The 21,502-nt window shown below is 40.3% G+C and overlaps 1 protein-coding gene across 1 annotated transcript in view; it reads left to right on the top strand.

Annotated features, from left to right (window-relative positions):
• Positions 1–12,508: 12,508 nt before the first annotated feature.
• DNAH11 (dynein axonemal heavy chain 11) overlaps positions 12,509–21,502 on the top strand; it is a 217,288-nt gene continuing 208,294 nt past the window's right edge. Inside the window, exons 1-2 of the mRNA XM_063450883.1 lie at positions 12,509–12,739; positions 14,212–14,355. Of these exons, the coding sequence (XP_063306953.1) occupies positions 12,509–12,739; positions 14,212–14,355 (375 nt within the window). The remainder of the gene's footprint in view (positions 12,740–14,211; positions 14,356–21,502) is intronic.

Below are 21,502 nucleotides of genomic sequence, written 5' to 3'. Positions count from 1 at the left end.
AGCCACGCTGATGGTACAACAGTTCCAGCTGAATTAATCCACGGAAATATTCCTATTCACTGTATTTTGTGAATGCTTTTTAAAAAGAGTAAGGTGCCTTTTATTGTCTTGTTTTAATGAGGTGCGCTGCCACACCTAAGTCCTGTACAGTGAAGACGGTAACCAGATTAGAATCATCATTAGCTGCTAATTAGATTCAATCTGTTGAGAAAAACAATTAATCGTGTCTGATAGCTAATGACTTGTTTTTAGGAGATGGATTAATGACTTTGAGCGTAGAAAATGCTAACAGAATCCATGGAATCTTACTATATACTAATTATGGAAGATTGGTATGTTACCAACTGAAACAATTAGGCTATTAATCACTTAATTACGCAAAACACTTCCATTAAATTGGAAACTCCAGGATGAAACTGACCCATTCTTTTTTTTTTAATATAATATAGAGATACAGAATGAATGGAACATTATAAACACTAAGCACTACAGCTTAATTTAGTGGTCTTGGTACCTAGATGCTGTCACTGCACATTCTGCATCATGATGATGCCAGACACAGTTAAGTCTCCCCATTAGGAAGCATTATACTTCTCTATGAGGAGAATCCTATTGGCAAAGCACAGTGATTTCCACACACACAGTAGGGCCCTCAGTGCTTCTCTGTGGAGAATTACTTAATTGACTTAAGATCAACTGTCCATATGATCTCAGAAGAAGAAAGATGGACAACAGCGGCGAGACTAGGACACATTGGTGCCGTCCAAAGATGGCAGACCTACCCTGAATTAATGCACGCCAGGCCGCAAGCGAATCACGCAGGCCGATCCACTGAGGGCACACTATTTAAGGTGTACTCTTTCCGCTATCTCTGTACGGTCCTGGTGCTCTTAGTGTAGCACAAGCATGTCGAATGATGCACTTGCTCTATGCTTTTGGGGATAATTCACTAGTGTAACCATAGGTGGGAGACCAGGAAACAATCCGGGGACAGCAGTACATGGCTGTCTAACCAAAATCAAGACGTTTAGGAGACCTGCTTTTGTGGCCTAAAAATTAGCAACTTTCCACAAATTCAGGCTGACTGAATACTTGAGAATACCATAATTTTATTCCCCAAAACTGTAATCATAATAAATGAATAATTATACTGAAAAAAACGTTGCCAGTAACTTGCAATTTATTCATGCAGAGCATGTATTTAAATGTTACTTGTTGGCTTCATTAGATGAGAAAGAGATTAATTGGCTGTTAATGATTGTTTTGGAAAAGTTGAATTAGATGCATTTTTTCATATTTATTGATTAACAATCATGTAACTACAGTGTTACTTCTCGGTGACAAGCAGTCAGCTGACACTCTTCATGTCAGGGCTCCGCGGGCAGCGGTCAGGGGAGGCTGCAATCCTCTCGCAGCACTCACCCTTGGTCCGTCGCTACCCGCGGTCCCCTCTCCCCTTACCGGTCAGCAAGCGGCGTCCTCTCCTCTTGACACGCCGCTCGCGTCCTCCTCTCCTCCTCCCAGCGGCAGCATGTCTAACGCTGCACGCTGGGAGCCGGCACTGTTATCAGAACGCCGGGGTCACTCACGTGACCCGGCGTTAAAGCGACAGTGCAACAATCACAGTGGGGGGTATAGATATCCCCCACGTGTGTTTGTTAATTCTGATTGGAAGTTATCCAATCAGAATTAAGATAAGGTTATAAATACTTACCTTTCCTGTCTCTCAGTGCCCTGTTATGGTCTTTGCTTTATAGTATTGATTATGAACGTGTGCTTTCTGGTTACGTACTCTCTGGCTTGTTATACTGACTTTGTGACTTTCTCCTACCCTTTGACCTCGGCTTGTTTCTCGTTATTCTGTTTTCTGGTTCCCCTTACTCGGCTTGTCTCCTGACTATTCTGTGTGTGCTTAGCCCGGCCACTCTAAGGACCGGTACTGCACACTTTCTGTGTGTGTGTCTGTGTGTGTGTTAGCGTGTTGGGTTCCCCCAATCGTGACATTACAACAGGGCCATAATGGAACCTGCTGACATACCCCAGCTCCTAGTTAATCAGGAGGCTAGAATGGATGGCTTGGACCACCGTATGGATCAATTTGCTCAAGCTTTACAGACAGAACTGGCTCATACTGCACACTTGCAGCCTGCTGTCCAGGAGGCGGCTGCTGCTGTGCCCGAACCCATTGCCACTCCAGTACCCGTTCCTGCTCATGTAGTCCATATGACACCGCCACAGCGCTATAGTGGTGACCCAGCTTTGTGTCGTGGTTTCCTCAATCAAATCGACATCCATTTGGTAATGAATCCACGTTCCTATCCCACCGACAGATCCAAAATTGCCTTTTTGATAAACCACCTGTCCGGGAGAGCTTTAGCATGGGCAAACCCCATGTGGGAGAATATGTCTCCTATGTCCTTTGCAGATTTTTTGTCAGCATTCAAACGCACGTTTGATCAACCCGGTAGGGTTGCCTCTGCTGGCAAAGCTCTGCTTAGGGTTCGACAGGGTAACAGATCTGTAGCGGATTATACTATCGAATTCCGTACTCTAGCAGCTGAAGTGGTTTGGAATAACGACGCCCTCGTAACAGCCTTTCAGGAGGGTTTGGCCGCTTACATACTGGATGAAATAGCATCCAGGGAACTGCCTGTCCTTCTGGATGATGTTATAGACTATGTAATCCTTATTGATAACCGCATTAGAGAGAGACGTAGTCAAAGACGGCTGGATACACGGGTGTTACCTGCTCTACCCAGTACTGCATTACTAGCGTTACCCGCTCCTAGGCAACCATCCCCCGAACCCATGCAATTGGGTGCTACGGGGTTAACTGAGGCTGAAAGAACGTATCGTAGAAGGGAGGGGTTATGTCTTTATTGTGGAAAGAGGGGGCACCACTGTAATACCTGCCCTAAATTACAGGGAAACTCCAGCACCTAAGGCCTAGAGAGGGGTCGGCCTCGGGTGTTATGACTTTGTCCCCTCATGTGTCCATCTCCAGACCATTTATTATGGTTTCTCTTTTGGTCAATAAAACCACTATAAGTACCAAAGCCTTGATCGATTCAGGTGCGGCAGACAACCTAATGGATGAGAACTTTGCCAAAACCGCAGCCTTGACCTTGATCCGAAAGGCCACACCCTTGGCCGTTGAGGCCATAGATGGTAGACCACTTGAGAAGCCTCTGGTGACCCATGAAACCCAAGATATAGTTATGTCTGTGGGTGCTTTACACAAGGAAAGGTTAACCTTCCAAATAATTGACTCCCCTACTGCTTCCATCATTCTGGGTTTTCCCTGGTTAGTTAAACACAACCCAGTACTTGATTGGGGTTGTTTAGACATACTCTCCTGGGGGGAATCCTGTCAACGAGACTGTATGGCCCATGTACGTCCCGTTTGTTTACTCAACGTGCCCACGGCTAAACCACTTTCTGTTTCTGTCCCTTCTGTGTATGCTGACCTTGCATTGGTTTTTGAAAAAAGGGAGGCAGATAAGCTACCCCCACACCGTGAGTATGACTGTGCCATAAACCTATTACCGGGTACAATGCCTCCTAGGGGTAAGGTCTACCCTCTTTCTGAGAAAGAGAACCAGGTCATGGAGGAGTACATACGGAAAGCCTTAAGTAAAGGTTTTATTAGAAGGTCCTCCTCTCCTGCTGGTGCTGGTTTCTTTTTTGTGGCTAAGAAGGAGGGCGATTTGAGACCGTGTATAGATTACAGAGCTCTAAACAATATAACGATTAAAAATGCCTTTCCGATCTCTCTCATTACTGAGTTGTTTGATCGTGTCAAAGGTTCTAAATATTTTACAAAACTAGACCTCAGGGGGGCTTATAACCTTGTTCGTATCAAGGAGAACGATGAGTGAAAAACGGCATCCAATACACGTAGTGGGCATTGCGAGTATCTGGTCATGCCTTTTGGATTGTGTAATGCTCCTGCCGTATTTCAGGATCTCATAAACGATGTCCTTAGAGATCTACTGCATGTCTGTGCCGTAGTCTACCTTGATGACATACTTGTATATTCTCCGGATTTGAAAACACATCATACTCATGTTAGAATGGTGCTCAAGAGGTTGTTGCAGAACGGTCTTTATTGTAAATTAGAAAAATGCTTATTCGACCAAACTTCTGTACAATTCCTGGGTTATGTTATTTCTGAACAAGGATTCAGCATGGATCCTTCTAAATTGGAAGCTATACTGTCCTGGCCCCTTCCCCAAGGACTTAAGGCAATACAGCGATTTATAGGATTTGCCAATTATTACAGAAAGTTTGTTAAAAACTTCTCATCCATTATTTCCCCTATCACTAAACTGACTAAAAAAGGTTTACACCCCAGGGTTTGGAATCCTAATGCTATTGTGGCCTTCGAGACACTTAAAAAGGCATTTGCCACCGCCCCTGTGTTACACCATCCTGATCCTTCCCTTCCCTTTGTACTGGAAGTAGACGCCTCTGAATCAGGTATAGGAGCAGTGTTGTCACAACGACAATCGTATGACGAACCCCTCCTTCCCTGTGGTTACTTTTCTAAACGCTTGTCAGAGTCTGAAAAGAATTACAACATCGGGAACAGGGAATTATTAGCTATAGTGATGGCATTTAAAGAACGGAGGTACTTGTTAGAAGGAGCTAGACATAAGATTCTGGTTATAACCGATCATAAAAATATATCCTATATCGCAGACGCTAAAAGGTTATCCTCTCGACAAGCTAGATGGTCTTTATTTCTCTCACGTTTTCAGTACATAATCACATCCCGGCCTGGATATCGAAATGTCAAGGCTGATGCTATCTCCCGCCAGTACGAACCTGTGGATGCTATTACTTCCACTCCTGAGCCCATTGTACCCACATCTAATATAATAGCTACTACTCGTTTGGTTATTTCGTCTCTTTTTCTTGATGGTATCAAGTCATACCAATCCCAAGCACCCCCTGAGACTCCTATTGGTAAGCTATACGTGAAAGTAAAAGACAGAAAGAAGTTATTAACTTTATTTCACACAGCCAAAACGGCTGGTCATCCAGGGGTTACCAAGACTTACAAGGGTCTCCTCCAACAGTTTTGGTGGCCCTCACTCAAAAAAGACGTGGTAGATTATGTGCAGACTTGCCGTGTCTGCACACAGTGTAAGTCCCCTAATGTTAAACCCCTGGGACTCCTTATGCCCCTATCTGTACCCAAGAAACCATGGACACACTTATCCATGGACTTTATTGTGGATCTTCCTTCATCTGATGGACAGACAGTAATTTTGACTGTAACGGATAGGTTCTCCAAAATGGCGCACTTCATTCCGCTTAAGAAGCTACCTTCTGCGGTTCAGTTGGCTCAGGTGTTTGCCAAAGAGGTGTTCCGCTTGCATGGTATACCACAAGATATTGTATCTGACAGGGGCCCTCAGTTTGTCTCTCGGTTTTGGAGGGGCTTTTGTGCTGAGATGGGGGTCTCCTTATCGTTTACTTCCTCCTATCATCCGCAATCTAATGGAGCTGCTGAACGAGCAAATCAGTCTGTGGAGTTGTATTTACGCTGTTTCACGAATGCACACCAGGACAACTGGTCCCATCTCCTTCCCTGGGCTGAATTTGCCAGGAACACTGTGTCTCATTCTTCTACTGGCGTAAGTCCTTTTATGGTGGCTTATGGGTTCCAACCCGCTGTCCTTCCCGGTGTATTCTCCGACAAGGGAATGCCCGCTTTGGACGAGCACCTCGCCTCCTTACGGAAGATGTGGGATCAGGTCCATGCTGCTCTTTGTCGTGCTCAAAAGAGATTTGCTGATCGTCGTAGGTGTGCGGCTCCTTCTTATGCTCCGGGTGATAGGGTTTGGTTGTCCTCTAGGAATCTCCGCCTTAGGGTTCCCTCGATGAAGTTCGCGCCCAAGTTCCTTGGTCCCTATAAGGTGTTACGTAGGGTGAATCCTATGTCCTACTCCCTGGCCTTGCCTCCTTCCATGCGTATACGTAACACCTTTCACACCTCTCTATTGAAGCCCTTGCTCTGTAATCGGTTCTCTAGGCCTCTTAGGCGTTCCGATGCCCTCCGCGCGGTCTCTAGTGACGTGTACGAGGTTGCTGCTCTCCTTGATTCTCGTTTCTCTCGAGGTCGGTTGCAGTATTTAGTTGGAAGGGTTACGGCCCTGAGGAGCGGTCGTGGGTTTCTGTCTCTGATTTGGACGCGCCCTCTTTGATCCGCTCCTTTCATACGTGGTTTCCTTTGAAGCCTTCGGCTTCCCGCCCTCCGGGCGGTCCTCGAGGGGGGGTAATGTCAGGGCTCCGCGGGCAGCGGTGAGGGGAGGCTGCAATCCTCTCGCAGCACTCACCCTCGGTCCGTCGCTACCCGCGGTCCCCTCTCCCCTTACTGGTCAGCGAGCGGCGTCCTCTCCTCTTGACACGCCGCTCGCCTCCTCCTCTCCTCCTCCCAGCGGCAGCAAGTCTAACGCTGCACGCTGGGAGCCGGCACTGTTATCAGAACGCCGGGGTCACTCACGTGACCCGGCGTTAAAGCGACAGTGCAACAATCACAGTGGGGGGTATAGATATCCCCCACGTGTGTTTGTTAATTCTGATTGGAAGTTATCCAATCAGAATTAAGATAAGGTTATAAATACTTACCTTTCCTGTCTCTCAGTGCCCTCTTGTGGTCTTTGCTTTATAGTATTGATTCTGAACGTGTGCTTTCTGGTTACGTACTCTCTGGCTTGTTATGCTGACTTTGTGACTTTCTCCTTCCCTTTGACCTCGGCTTGTTTCTCGTTATTCTGTTTTCTAGTTCCCCTTACTTGGCTTGTCTCCTGACTATTCTGTGTGTGCTTAGCCCGGCCACTCTAAGGACCGGTACTGCACACTTTCTGTGTGTGTGTCTGTGTGTGTGTTAGCGTGTTGGGTTCCCCCAATCGTGACACTTCATCCAATGAATGTCCATCCAAAGTTGTGCACAACTAATATTCCTATTGATAACACTGGTATTACTAGGTAAACATTCGCTTTAGCGATATATATGTCAAAAGAAGAACACCCCCAACTCTCTGCCCATCCTTTCTCATTTCTCTCTCTATGCCTCTCTCCGCATACCTATTTTTTCTGAGCCCCAAATCTCTCGCAATCAGCTCCATGTCTCTCTCTTTCCCTCCCAGCTTCTTTTTTCTTTTTCTCCCCCAGCTGGCTACACAGGGAATAATTATGCCCCTTACCCTGGTGGTCCAGTGCCACTGTTGTTTTAAAGCCACATTTCCTCTGCATTCACTCTGACACAGCCTACTTCCCTTATAGTGAAATGTGTGATGAAGTCTCTTGACAGAGCAGGTGGACTTCAAACATGATCTCCCTACATGAATCTTCAGTTGGGGTCTTCACACAGTACACCACAAGACAACTGGCTTGTGTTGGTGGGGAAATAGTAGCTTTCTCACACATGTTGCTGCCCTAAATGCCCCTTACTGCTAGGAGGAGCATTTACCCACATCGGCCCCTGGTTTATGCTATGCAATAATCTAAACAAATTATTTCCACTCACAGTCTGAAGGAAAATTATAATCCCAACTTTATTTAACTAAGTAGCATTCTGTACAATCATTTGTTACGGGTTTACCCTGGAGACTGTAAGCATAGCAAAATGAAAGTAAGCTACTAGCTGTAAAATCACTTCCCATTGTTCTTTCTCTGTATGTGCAATATAATAGTATAGCTTCAGGGAGGATAAATCCGCTGTTCCATTTCCCAGTGTTCAAACACGCTGTGTGTATGATCCCCAGCCCATTCTAACGCCTCTGACACCTTATACCTATGAACACACTGCCAACTGATACCAGTACTAATGCTATAATGTTGTTGTTTTTTAATGACCAACAATTTTGTTTTTAATTTCATTTATTGACTATTAATAAATAATATAACACAAGTACTACACATTTGATTGTTTTTAATTCTTGTAGTTGTTTTGACCATCAACCATTTTTTTGCAGATTTTATTAAGTAGCGCATAGTTTTCAACTGCAGTCCACATGGGCAACTTCTAATTACCGTATATACTCTAGTATAAGTCGACACGAATATAAGCCGAGACCCCTAATTTTACCCCCCAAAAAATTGACCCGAGTATAAGACTAGAGTGGGAAATGCAGCAGCTACTGGTAAATTTCTAAATAAAATTATATCCCCCAAATATTATTATAGTGTGTGTGTGTGTGTATATATAATGCAGTGTGTTTGTATGAATGCGGTGTGTGTGTATATAATGCAGTGTGTGTGTGTGTATGAGTGCAGTTTGTTTGTATGAATGCAGTGTGTGTGTGTGTATATAATGCAGTGTGTGTGTGTGTGTATGAGTGCAGTGTGTGTATGAATGCAGTGTGTGTGTGTATGAATGCAGTGTGTGTGTATATGATGCAGTGTGTGTGTGTATATAATGCAGTGTGTGTGTGTGTATATAATGCAGTGTGTGTATGAATGCAGTGTGTGTATGAGTGCAGTGTGTGTGTATGATCCAGCCGAAAAGTAGAAAGAATAAAAGTAAAAAAAGAATAAAAGTAAAAAGAATAAAATATATTTTATTCTTTTTACTTTTCGGCTGGATCGTACTAACACTGGACTTCTGATTCACCCTATATACCTGCTAACCAGCGCCACTTCACACATCCTTGAGTGGGGATAATTCCACCTCACGCATCCAATATCAGAGCTGGATTTTAGCTCTGTAAAGTGTGAGTAATACTAATAACTACTATTTTATTATTTTATTTTGTCTACATACTGCACCATTGGAGTCCTGTTCTTGTTTTCTTTCTTCATATGTTCCACTGAACTACAAGTACACATCCATGAAGACTTACTCAATTTTCAAGTGCCCTCCATATAAGCGTGGATTGCATCATTCTGGACTTATAATAATTTTTTTGGACTTATATTTTTATCTTTACCATTTGATTTGAGGCGCACCCTTTTTTCTGTTTTGTGCTATTTTTTGTATTCCTGTACAATGAAGAGCTACTAATCCAGTATTAATAAAAATGTTAATAACAGTAACACATGCTCTGGAGTTTGCTAAGTACGTTTAAATGACAAAGACTTAGAGCTAAACATACAAACACGAGTTCTCCTTAGACTACACTATTGTAGACACTAAAATGACCACACTGAAGATCTCAGTGAGTTTAAATGTGGCAGTGTCATAGGATGCCACCTTTGCCACGAGTCGGTTTATGAAATTCCTGCAATACTCGATCTGCCCTGGTCCACTGTAACAGCTATTATTGTAAAGTGGAAGCTTCTAGGATCATTAAAAGTCCAGACACAAAGTGATAGAACATGTATACTGACGATGCAAGAGCATTGTGCAACGCATCAAAATCTCATAACATCTGTGGCGTCACTCACTACAGAGTTCTGAACTCTGACTGCGTCTGGAAACAATTTGAGCACAAAAACTGCGCATCAGGAACTTCATGAAACAGGTATTCAAAACTGACCATCTGTGCTCAAGCCTCATATCAACATGTAAAATAGCAAGGATCGACTGGAGTGGTAATAGGCACGCCACCACTGGATTCTGGAGTGGTGAATCACATTTTACTATCTGATAGTCTGATTCACTGAGTGATTTGGAACGCCAACTTCTCGTCCAACATCAGTTCCTTATCTCACATTGCTCATTTGGCTGTATGGGCACAACTGCCCACAAACACAATAAAAAAATGCCTTCCCAGATGAGTGATGACTGCAAAAGTCTCAAAGGAGAGGGCAACCCGTTAATACCCGTGCTTTTGAAATGGAATTTCCAATAAGGTAATATAAGTGTGATTTTTAGGAGTCTACTTAACATTTGCTATATATCCACAAAACACTATTGAGTCTTACAGAATTAAAAAAAAATGAAAAATACCCGCCCCCCCCCCAAAAAAAAATACATTGTTCTCAATATATTTTAGAACTTAATTTCTGATATACAAACACTGCACGATCAGTATAATAAAAAGGGACATTTTTGCTTATTTGATGAGTTTACAATTTGACCAATAAAACAGAGACTAAAACATGCTTTTTCACCCCAAATCCCTGTTTTGTGATTACACTCCAAAATCATTAAAAGGTTCTTAAATTTCCATTTTATATAATTCCCTCCAACATCCTTCCAGTCTAAATGTAAAAGTATATTGAATTTATTTAATCTATCTGTCTTTCTATCTAGATATTTCACCAAACCTTTCCTTGTTAGTAGTTTTTTGGGGGGAATTTGTAAACACCCTTTGGCAGTTGGGATACATAACACCAAACACTTCTGCAACTACACACACACAAAACGGGTTTGCAATATTTTCTCCCAGATAAGAGGCTTAGGAGATAAGAAAGCGAATTGAGTGTGTATCATCTCTATTTCCTTAGTAGCAGGAAGAATTGCAGGATTCTGAGCCCAGGACAGACTGTATAGAGCTATGGGCCATGTGGGGGCGTGCACTGACTATTGCCAAATGACTCAGAGAGTGAATGCAAAAAGCTTTGTATCCCCAGGGTAACAGGACGCTAAAGTATCACCCAGCCCAATAAGTCAATGCACCCTGACACGCCCCCCTCAGTCCAAGCCACACTATTTGGGGACGTTACAAAGGCTGCTAGATAGTATGAACACAGCAAATAAGACTTATAGATAAGAGCTGAATGCAGAGGGTCAGCAGGAGTCAGGTGCTCAAGCAGCCCGGGTAGCAGGAGAAGGAACCAGACTACATTCAAAGGAGGTAAATCAGAGCCATGGGCTGTTTGAACCTGTACAGTGATATATGGTTTATTTAGGTATTTATTAAGAGCTAGTACAGGTCAAATATCTAAGCAGTGAGTATTGAATATCAGGTCAAAGATTAATTTGCTGAGATTTTAAAATCATGGTGGGTATTCACTAGATCAGGGATAGGCAACCTTTGGCACTCCAGATGTTGTGGACTGCATCCCCCATTATGCTCTTACACCTATAATGCTGGCAAAGCATCATGGGAGGTGTAGTACAAAACATCTGCAGTGCCGAAGATTACCTATGCCTGCACTAGATAGTTAAATGTAGCGAATTCAAAGCCTAATTGGAAATATGTAGGGAGTAAAAGTTCTTTAAAAAAAAAAAATAATAATAATTCTCCTGCGCAGCTATAATCATTGTCTGGCTATTTTATTTAAGGCTAAATTGTACTATTAGGTTTTAAATTGACTATAATGTGTTGTTTAGTGAATAAGCCCTCATATTGATATGAGAAGCGTGCAGAGAGAGACTGAACGTGTGTGGATGGAATATATTCAATGGATTTGCAGAATGCTTCAGGATTTGCAGAATGCATTAGTAATGAATTCCTCTTTGCGCTCAAGACCTGCCTAGCACTTTTCGACTCTATACCTGACAGTGAAAAAAGTTAAAAAAAAAAATTCCGGAGTGAAATAAAATTAACTTTTTTATTTGCTATTGTATAATTTCATGGGTTAACTTTATAATTCAAGAGAACTACGTTTACATATTTCTTTCCAGAACTTTTGTGATACTTTTTTTGCAGATGACTTGATATTGAAAGAGTTAAAATATTGTTGCCAAAAAGAAGGACAATTTAAAATAGTACGCATCTTTATAGCAAACGTGAAGCTGCATTCATTAGAGAGAAGTGATGTTATCGTGTCGTTCATAAAGATGCATGTCATAAGAGCGAGGTATAGACATCACTGAAATATGAAGCCACTTGGGTGCATTAGCAATTAATTTTGCCATAACCTGGCGTGGACACTGGAGATGCTGTGGACTGTAACTCATTGGCTGAGAATAATAGGAGTTGCAGTTTACTGCATCTCAAGGGCAGGTGCACCCCTGAAATAATGCGGGCAAGCCACAAATATTAAAAGTCACTATTATGATGCTTGGTGTGTTAATCTGCTCCATCTGAGATTATATGACATTGTAACAAATCCTGAGATAGGTTTATGGACACCAAAACACTTGCTCTTACTGAACTGAGCTAGCCCAATGTAAGATGTGGCAAATGAGGTCTGGGGCTGTATATGGCACACCGTGACCTCCCCAGGAGGGCTGAGATGTAGAATTGATATCAAGAGATTTCAGAAGCATATTTTTTGTTAAAAGGATCTGTCTGTGATCTTTACTCGTCTCCCACACCCAACAAAAAAAAAGAGAGATGTATAACCCTTAACTCGAAGATTAAAGCAAACATACTGGGGAGTCAGTGACTTATTGAGGAAGATGTATTATGGTTTTGTTCTACAAAGTGGCTTAGAGTTCTAAAAGTAAGGCAGTCACGATGGAAACCAGTAGAACAAGCAGGCACATTCTATGGATGACTCATTTGCCCCACATTTTGGAACAGGACACTTTGATAAATCTCCAACAATCTCTCTATTTCCCTACTGATAAAATGGGGTTAGCATGCTATGAGAATAATGCACTCTTTATTTCGCTATCTAGGTCATCACCTTGTGAATAAGCCTTTATTGAGCATAAGTGACCATGGAACTGGAAGATGAGGAGCCCCCAGTCCCCCCTTTCTGGGAGGATGAGAGGGTACAGTTTGTGGGTGACTGGCTTCAGAAAATTACGAAGATAAAAGCAGACAAATGGATAAAATTTGTGGAGGATGAGCCAAATGAAAAGATACTGAGAGACTTTCTTGACCAAGAAGACCAAATCATGTTAATTTTCTCAATTACATCAAGTGGAAATATAACTGCGACTAAAGAGGTATATGGATTGTTACATAAATAATTAATATAGAACCTTGGTACAAGATATCTAATTTTGCTAGATAAAGCAGATAGCTAGTGTGTGCATGCATGTGTGAATTCATACATGTCTTTCCAAGTGGTGGGTAATGTGTGGGACAATGGGAATGCCAATGTATATGTGTTTCTGTGTGTTTGTGGCTGTAATAAACTATCTTTCTCCTACCTGTATCACTTATTATTCCATTCTGCATGCCTAGTGACGTATTAAGAGTTAATGACATTTCAAGACCAGAAAGTGGCACTTTTTTTTTTTAAATGTTGCCCAACATTTGCTGATGATGAGTTTGTAAAAATATATTTAAAAATCAGTGTACCTACGTTAGCACTCCTGCTTCACTGTGAGAAAGTCCAGACAATCAACAGCAGTTTATGGAGAAAAACATAAAAGTCTATCAAGTTGATGAATGGCCCTGTACTGTGGGTGGGGGTCAATTTTATAACGCAGTGTGATACCGTACAGAGTTTCTGAGATCATTGCTACATCCATTTGGCTTTGAGATGATGTATTATAATTAACCGTAGATGTCTCTAGCCAGTAGTTGATTATTGTTTCTCTGCTTTCCTCACACCGTGTGAGTGGTTAATATACGAATGGGGCAGGGAGTCTTACATCCCCAGAGCGGATGGGCAGTCACATCTTTTACGCATGCCACCCAGCCTGGTGACCATGTATTTCACCACTAACCAAATCCAACGCAGTTTATCACCAGGAGATCTTAGTAACTGGAATCAGGTCCCCAACTCCCATCCCTGCTTCACACCACTCCTATCAGAAAACTAGTATGAATCAGCAGGAAGCTGTGTTCATGTGAATCAGGTCACTCTCAATACTCCCATTAATGTGAGCAAAAACTAATGGACTCTAAACAACTCTGGAGATTACTATACAAATTACATTTTGGGACAAAAAAATATATATATACTTGGTTTCCGTGGGGACTGCTCTAAATGAAGACCCTTGTTTAGAGTTATAGCTTACTCATAACACGTTTTAAAGTGACCCATTTAATATGGTTATATCTATTGAATATAATGCTACTGATGTTTATAATTTCATTTTGTTTATTATTATTATTTATAAATCACCAAATGTGCTTACATTCTAAGGCAGTAGAACAGTGCCTGACTGTGTATAATAAACGTTTATTATATATTCAAAGAGCATTTGGCTTTATAAAGAACTGACATCTACTGACACATGATGTGCATGCTATTCCGGGTAACTCCCAGTCTGTAGAATGTTCTCGTCACCAGATTATAGACATGGCGTAGCTTGTGGATTTTAGCAGTATTTATACTGTAAATATAATATAATATAATTGTATGCATATAATTTTGTAATAAATTATTTGATTGCTGATAGCTATTTTATCAATATTTGATTGCTGATGTTATTTTATTTTATACATTCTTATTTATTTATTTAAGATTGTAAAGAACTCAAAGAATAAAGCATTTTACGTTATGAAGAAGGTTTCAAAGAGTATTGGGTTGGAAAATTACAAAAAAGAGCTTTTGTTTGGAGAGTTATCAAACACGTCACTGAACCAGGCATCAGCATTAATGGAAGAGGTAAGATATTATGTCTCTATAGGTATTATACTATGGAACAATGTTACCGGGCCATGTTTTTTTAATGTTTTTGGCCAGAGCAGCCTGGAGTTGGCTTCCTGGAAAAAAAAGATCCATAAGTCTTGAAATAATCAATATGTGTTGTGAGGAGAATTATAAAAAATGTTTTGGAACTATAAATATATTATCCCCTTTATCTGTATCCTCTGCTTCCAGTGCTTAAGTAAGAGGTCATTCAGAGAACCTTACTATGGCAAACGTGTATTGTATGGGTCTAAATAGTCAGGTTGTTACTAGAATAATGTGAGGGAACAAAACGAGACGAGTGAGAGGAGTTGGCCAGGTAAGTTGTTTTTAATTTATCCGAATAATTAGTACTGAGGTTACCATGGAGGCCAAAATAACTTTTAAATAAAGTTTAGAGTTTATTGAGATGTCTTTGCTCTGCAGATGTATATACTACATCTCCATAGTGTATCATTGGCATGAATACTTTATTCACAATCCATTGCCAATGGGAAAATCTGCACAGACGTTATTTTGGTACATAGTACTTAGTTTCTGATAAAGTTTGGAGAACACTTTTTTTTCAAAATGCAGACCAAATGGTAGACTGAGATCTAACCCCACATACTGAATTATATATATATATATAGATGCTGACTGTGGCTAGGTCAAGTAAAACTTTGTAATAATTCTAAATTAGGATTTTTTTTTCCAAACACCACTGCAACTGTTTTGCCATTGCTGAAGGAAAGTCTATTTTAAGAGGAAAACTGTTATCACCAAAAGAACCACATATTTATTAAACTTATTTTCAGATAAAAAAGGCTCTCCCTTTTCTCAGACAATGTAAAACATACAGAAAGCTATTTGCTCACCAAGACCTTCGATTTTCACAAGTGTCATTTTGTTTTTCTTACACAAAGGGGAGTATAGTAACTTATGCTATAATAAGAACACATTAACATAGGAATACATTGATATAAAAATTAAATAAATAAACATACATTTAACATTAGTGCTACTTATTTCAAACTATCCATCTTTCAATCTCTGACAAGTCAGCCTCAAGTTATCAATTTAATTTCCCTGCTTGATGATCCTATACTTGCACAGCTGTTGTTTTGCGTTTTGCGAATACACAGTAGTAAACACAGGGCCCTCTTCCGCTTGTGGTTGTGAGTACACACACGTTAAGATCTGCCACCCTGTGAAATGTATTCGTGTCGTCATGTGCCTACACTGTGGAGAAGGGGGTTTTCAACAAACAAACAAACAAACAAAAAAAACAGTATGGCTCTTGCTGATTTAACAGTCAGGGAACTTACACCAGCAAAGGAAACAAAAGCACGTCCCATTGTTTAGTAGCATTTAAACCATCCATTCTAAACGTATGATGCCAATATCCATTATTTCAGTACAAGATGGACATGCGAGTTTCCTTGGCCTTAGTATAGACTGTGATAAATTGTTCATCTGGGGTGATGTCTGATACTGCAAGGCCATTCAGCACCATATAAAAAGCACCTGCTTGTAAATCTCTAGACAAACAAAAGACTTGCTTTAAGTGAGGCGCAAAAAAGCATGTCAAAGGAAAGAAGCAGTCACTGGAGATAACAACCGAATACGGCATTCAGCCATAAAAACCAGCAACAGACAGGGAATGGCCAGAAACAAGACGGCTGATACGATTCGGAACTCTCATATTCATTTTTAATAGGCATGCCACACATTTCTGGAAAGAGATTAAATGGATTGACCTACAATGAGTATCAAACATGTTCCCCACCATAAAATAAGTTAAAATAACCGTACTGAACATTGTGAAATACATATTTATATATGACATGAAAAACTAACTGTATGTGTGATTATATGAAAAAACAAAGTGCATTCATGGTGAGCCAAACATTAAAAGTGCCGTGTAAAATGGAAATTAATTACTTGGTAACAATATATGTAGATTGAGACATTTATAGAAAACAATGTAACAATAAACTGAAAAGGAGTGTTTGTTAAAGGAACACTATAGTCACCTAAATTACTTTAGCTAAATAAAGCAGTTTTAGTGTATAGATCATTCCCCTGCAATTTCACTGCTCAATTCACTGTCATTTAGGAGTTAAATCACTTTGTTTCTGTTGATGCAGCCCTAGCCACACCTCCCCTGGCTATGATTGACAGAGCCTGCATGAAAAAAAAAACTGGTTTCACTTTCAAACAGATGTAATTTACCTTAAATAATTGTATCTCAATCTCTAAATTGAACTTTAATCACATACAGGAGGCTCTTGCAGGGTCTAGCAAGCTATTAACATAGCAGGGGATAAGAAAATCTTAATTAAACAGAACTTGCAATAAAGAAAGCCTAAATAGGGCTCTCTTTACAGGAAGTGTTTATGGAAGGCTGTGCAAGTCACATGCAGGGAGGTGTGACTAGGGTTCATAAACAAATGGATTTAACTCCTAAATGGCAGAGGATTGAGCAGTGAGGCTGCAGGGGCATGTTCTATACACCAAAACTGCTTCATTAAGCTAAAGTTGTTCAGGTGACTATAGTGTCTCTTTAAGATACATTATGTGCAAGTCTAAATATGCAAACATATAGACAATACAGCATACGATGTTGGATTTTACACAGTTTAAGACAATACTGTTATATAATTTTTAAGAATAAACCATACCTCTGGGAAATGGAAAATGTCAATGAAAGGAAGGGGATCAATATATTAAAAAGGACAGTACATCCCAACAAGTGGTCCCGCATGATCTCATTTTTATATGCGTTGTATATCTTCTGGGGTCAATAATAATAATAAAATTATGACATCTTTCCTTTAATATCCAATTAGCGTCAATATAATTCAGTAAATGCGGCAAATCTCAAGCTGCTGTTTGTATACCTCCTAAGAGGAAAGCATGGAGAATAATTGGAAACCTAAGGCTGCTACGATATTTTGAAGTGGGATTGTAAACCAATAGCAAAATGATTGTTGCAACCCCACTTTGCAACAAGAGTCTTGCAATCCCCTCACTAGATAATGTAAGTAAGTAGTTAATAAGTATTTCAGGGATTGTGGACTTGTGATAAATACTGGAAAATTACAAACATTCTTTTTGAGCAATTGTGGTGAGCTTTAACAAAAATTAGAATGCAAAGCTATAATGAATGTTCTATTGTTTTAGTTGTCTATTATTGGGTCCCACCCTTTAATAGTATTGCTCTCATAAAAATCAACAAATGCTGTGCAATTCTTTTGCATATGCAAAAATTGTCAATTAGAAATTATTGTGGGCAGAGGCATAACTATAAACCACTGGACCCCTAAAGTACTCCTAAACAAGTTGGGTACTGTTTATGCTCTGGTTCGGAGATGTATATGTCTCCATTTCATGTCAATAACGGAAATAAAGATTGCCAAAAAAAATAGAAACCACCGGGCCACGGTGCGAAAATTGCCCTACCCCCTCCTATGTCTCTCATCCTCCCCCAGTGCCTCCATGTGTCTCATTCCACCACCAGCCGCTCCATGTGTCTTATCCACCCCAGCCTCTCCATGTCTCTCGTTCCCTCCCCCTTAGCCCCTCCATGTCTCTCTTTATCTCCCCAAGCACCTCCATGTGTCTAATTTCCTCCTCCCTCAGCCCCTGCATGTGTATAATTTCCTCCCCCCTTCATGTGTCTCATTCACCCGATCCCCTCTATGTGTATAAACCTCACCCCCATGTGTCTCCTGATTCCTCCCCTACAGTACCTCTCTCAGTGAGTAAGCCCTGTCAGAACGTGCCACGATCTGCTTGGCCACACTACACACAGCAGCAGGAGTGGGGCAGCACAGCACTGCACTGCCCTCCTGCCGGTCATCCGGAAACTGTGGTCCCCAGGCCAGTGCGGCTGTGGACCAACCCCTGCCACTTTGGTAGTTATACCACTGATTGTGTGCATGGGTGGAGGGGGGTTCTGAAGGTTTATGCCAATGATGCATTGAATGTCATTGGTGACACTTTTGGGGAGAGGGGACTTGCCAGTCTGGATTAAAAGCCGGCCAAGTTAACTAGTAGCCATGCTGCCAGTCCCCCACAGGGTCGCCCTTGTACAGACCAGCATTGAAGAACCATGCATGGTCAGCCCAAGTCTGTCAAATGATGGTCTGCACTTTCTGTAATTTCTCTGTGATATCTCAAAATCAGGATTGTTCCATCTCATTTGGAACGGGTAAAGATATAAAAAAAAAATGGCTTGAACAGAACATGGCAGATTTTACAATTGTGCATGAGGAATAGTTTTGCCGCTACAATGTTTATATTGTAATCTAGTGATGATCTTGTAGTCATCATGGTCACAAAATAGTGATGGACATGTGGACTTCATTAAAATGTATGTTCTGAACAATTACATAGTATCAGAATTGGTTATCCTACCATACGATCAGCAGGTCATTTGCATACAGTTCAGACATCTTCTTTACTTTATTCAGGGTACTGTACCAAGCTTTGTCTTTGAACTGAGTTATAATGAGTAAAATTTGTATTTAGACATACATACATATGGAAAAGGAGTATAGAGCCTAGATAATGAGCTAAAAAAATATAGCGTTTATAGTATCCCGACAGATGAAAACAGAAGAAAAAAAATAATGAACAGACCCTGCAAAGATTATTTCAATTTAAATATTTATTGATTAATTATATTAAAATGGCAGTTATTAAAAATAACCGTCACAAATATATTTTTTCTTTTCTTGTTGAAAAAAGTAAATATTAAAAATTATATTTAGAATTTACTACATTGTACAAATTATAAAGAATAGATATTTAGTATTTAGCATTTTTCAAAATATTGGGTTATAGTACAGTTTAAATCCCTTTTTTAATGCAGTGATCACCATCGGTCACTTTTCATTTTTCTTAGTTTAGCATTTCTGGCAGTTTAAAGGAACGCTGTACTGTTAGGAAAATAAATGTGTATTGCCAACGCTATAAAGTCCTAGTCACTGTTTTAACCGCAAGAGTTACCGTTTTAATACTGTAAGGATTAAAAAAGTAGTTTACTTATCTTTTCTCCCATGCCATGTTGCTCTCTCTGCAATTTAAGAAACTATCTCTAAAAAAAAGAGATAGAGAGTGTTACTTTACAGTGCCCGAAATGTAGAAGCTGCTCAACACTAAAAGTGGAATACCCCTTACCCACAATAAAAAACAAATACACAAAAATAAGGTATAAGAGGTATACCAAACAAGTGGAGCGCTCTAAATAGTAGAGGGGTTTACTCACTCCTTTGGTGCAATAACAGTCTTGAAAAACTTGAATTCATATATACAAGGGAACATACAAACAAAACAAGAGATATAGTGCAGACGGTTTCCCAGTTGATAATTTAAAAATGACTGAAACCACTCACATGGACAGGAGCCTATGTAGTATTGGCTCCGTAAAAGGATCCTTTTTGCTCTTAGGGCAGCAAAACACCCCTTTATCCCAGGCTGTATCTCTCCAGGAATATACAACGAGAAAGAAAGCAGAAGAGCAACTGTGTAAAATAGCCCATGCTATAGTGATATTAAAGATGTAAATAGTTGCGCTCACCTTCTCCAGAGCCCTGAAATCCCGGCTCTTAACCACAAGAGTTACCGTTTTAATACTGTATGGATTAAAAAAGTAGTTTACTTATCTTTTCTCCCATGCCATGTTGCTCTCTCTGCAATTGCCCGGCCTCTTTGGTTGAGATCATCACTCTTGATTTCAGCCAATCCAATGCTTTCCCATAGGATCTCCATGAGATCTCCATGAGACCATCTGATTGAAGTAGCTGAGTTTGTCCCCCAACAAGCAAAATGCTGTGAACCAACAATCATGGTTTGTTTTCTTCTTAAAGGAAAACTCTGAGCACGATAACATATTACAACTTGATCTCAATGAGATTGTTGAACCCAGAATGTTTCTTTAAGGATCAACTGTAGGAATAGAGATGTCTAGTTGTAGTGAAGTATTTTTTTGTCAACCAAAATTAGTATGTTTGCCTAGGATGTCTAAAAAAAGTTAGCCTTAAGATGGATAATTTCCTTTATTAAAAATTTCCAAAGAGGCGAGATCAACGTTTCAGTCCCCAACAGGGACTTTCATCAGGATCAGGATTAAAAATAGAAAGTCGATCTCGCCTCTTTGGAAATTATGACCATTCAATAAAGGAAATTATCCATTCAAAAGACCGTGAGTGCAGCCAATTTTCACTTATTTTACTGCATAAAAATTTTTTGGACTGGCACCCAGTCCACCCATTGTAAAGCGCTACGGAACTTATAATAATAATAATAATAATAATAATATTAATAATTTTAGCCTACTTGCAAGAGCTTTACCTATTTTATATATATATGTGTGTGTGTGTGTGTGTGTATTACTGATGAGTTCTTTATGCTGGCTACCATTCCAGCCTGGCCATATTGCATTATCTCTCTGTATATTAGATTGCTAAATGTTTCCCCAGGACTATAGTTTTATCATCGGAGAGAATAAATTGTTTCTATGAAATTTGACTGACAGTGTCCAAGCTATTGGGAGGATTGCAAATAGATTTAATACCAATGTTGCAAGAGAACACAGTTTGCACTCATTTGTTGCTAAGACAGACCAATAAACAAGGATGTGGAAATCACTGCTGGCAAACATTACAGGATGCATTATCCTTACTGTTTACAGAATTGTTAGAGCCATGGTATGCCATCAGCTCCGGCAACAGAATAGTTCACGTCGCATTGACTGTTACTCACAATTTCACAATAGCACCTGCGCACAGTGCAAATATTTATTTCACTTACAATCAATGTGCGCGATAAAAGAACAATAGTAACCAGCATATCTATGTTTTCTGACTTCTTTATGGGCATTCAAGCAACAAGTCTCAAAGACATTTTGTTAGAATATTGTATCATAAGCTTTCCACCACTTGCACAGGCGTACAGTCCTTGGGCTGGGTGTTAATGGATGCACATCATTTTAAACTGGGAGCATACAGACACAGCAACCCTCGTGTTAATTCTGCAGCAAAATGTTACTTGTTATTCCTGTTATTTTTATAGTCTAGAGCAGGAATTGTATATATAGGTAAGAATCCCAGCAATTGTTGCTATTTTTTATACAGCC

This window comes from Pelobates fuscus, chromosome 4, assembly GCF_036172605.1.
Source record: "Pelobates fuscus isolate aPelFus1 chromosome 4, aPelFus1.pri, whole genome shotgun sequence".
In the NCBI taxonomy this organism is placed as follows: Eukaryota; Metazoa; Chordata; class Amphibia; order Anura; family Pelobatidae; genus Pelobates; species Pelobates fuscus.
The sequence above is the reverse complement of the archived record's forward strand: the minus strand, read 5'-3'. Positions and strand labels throughout refer to the sequence as shown.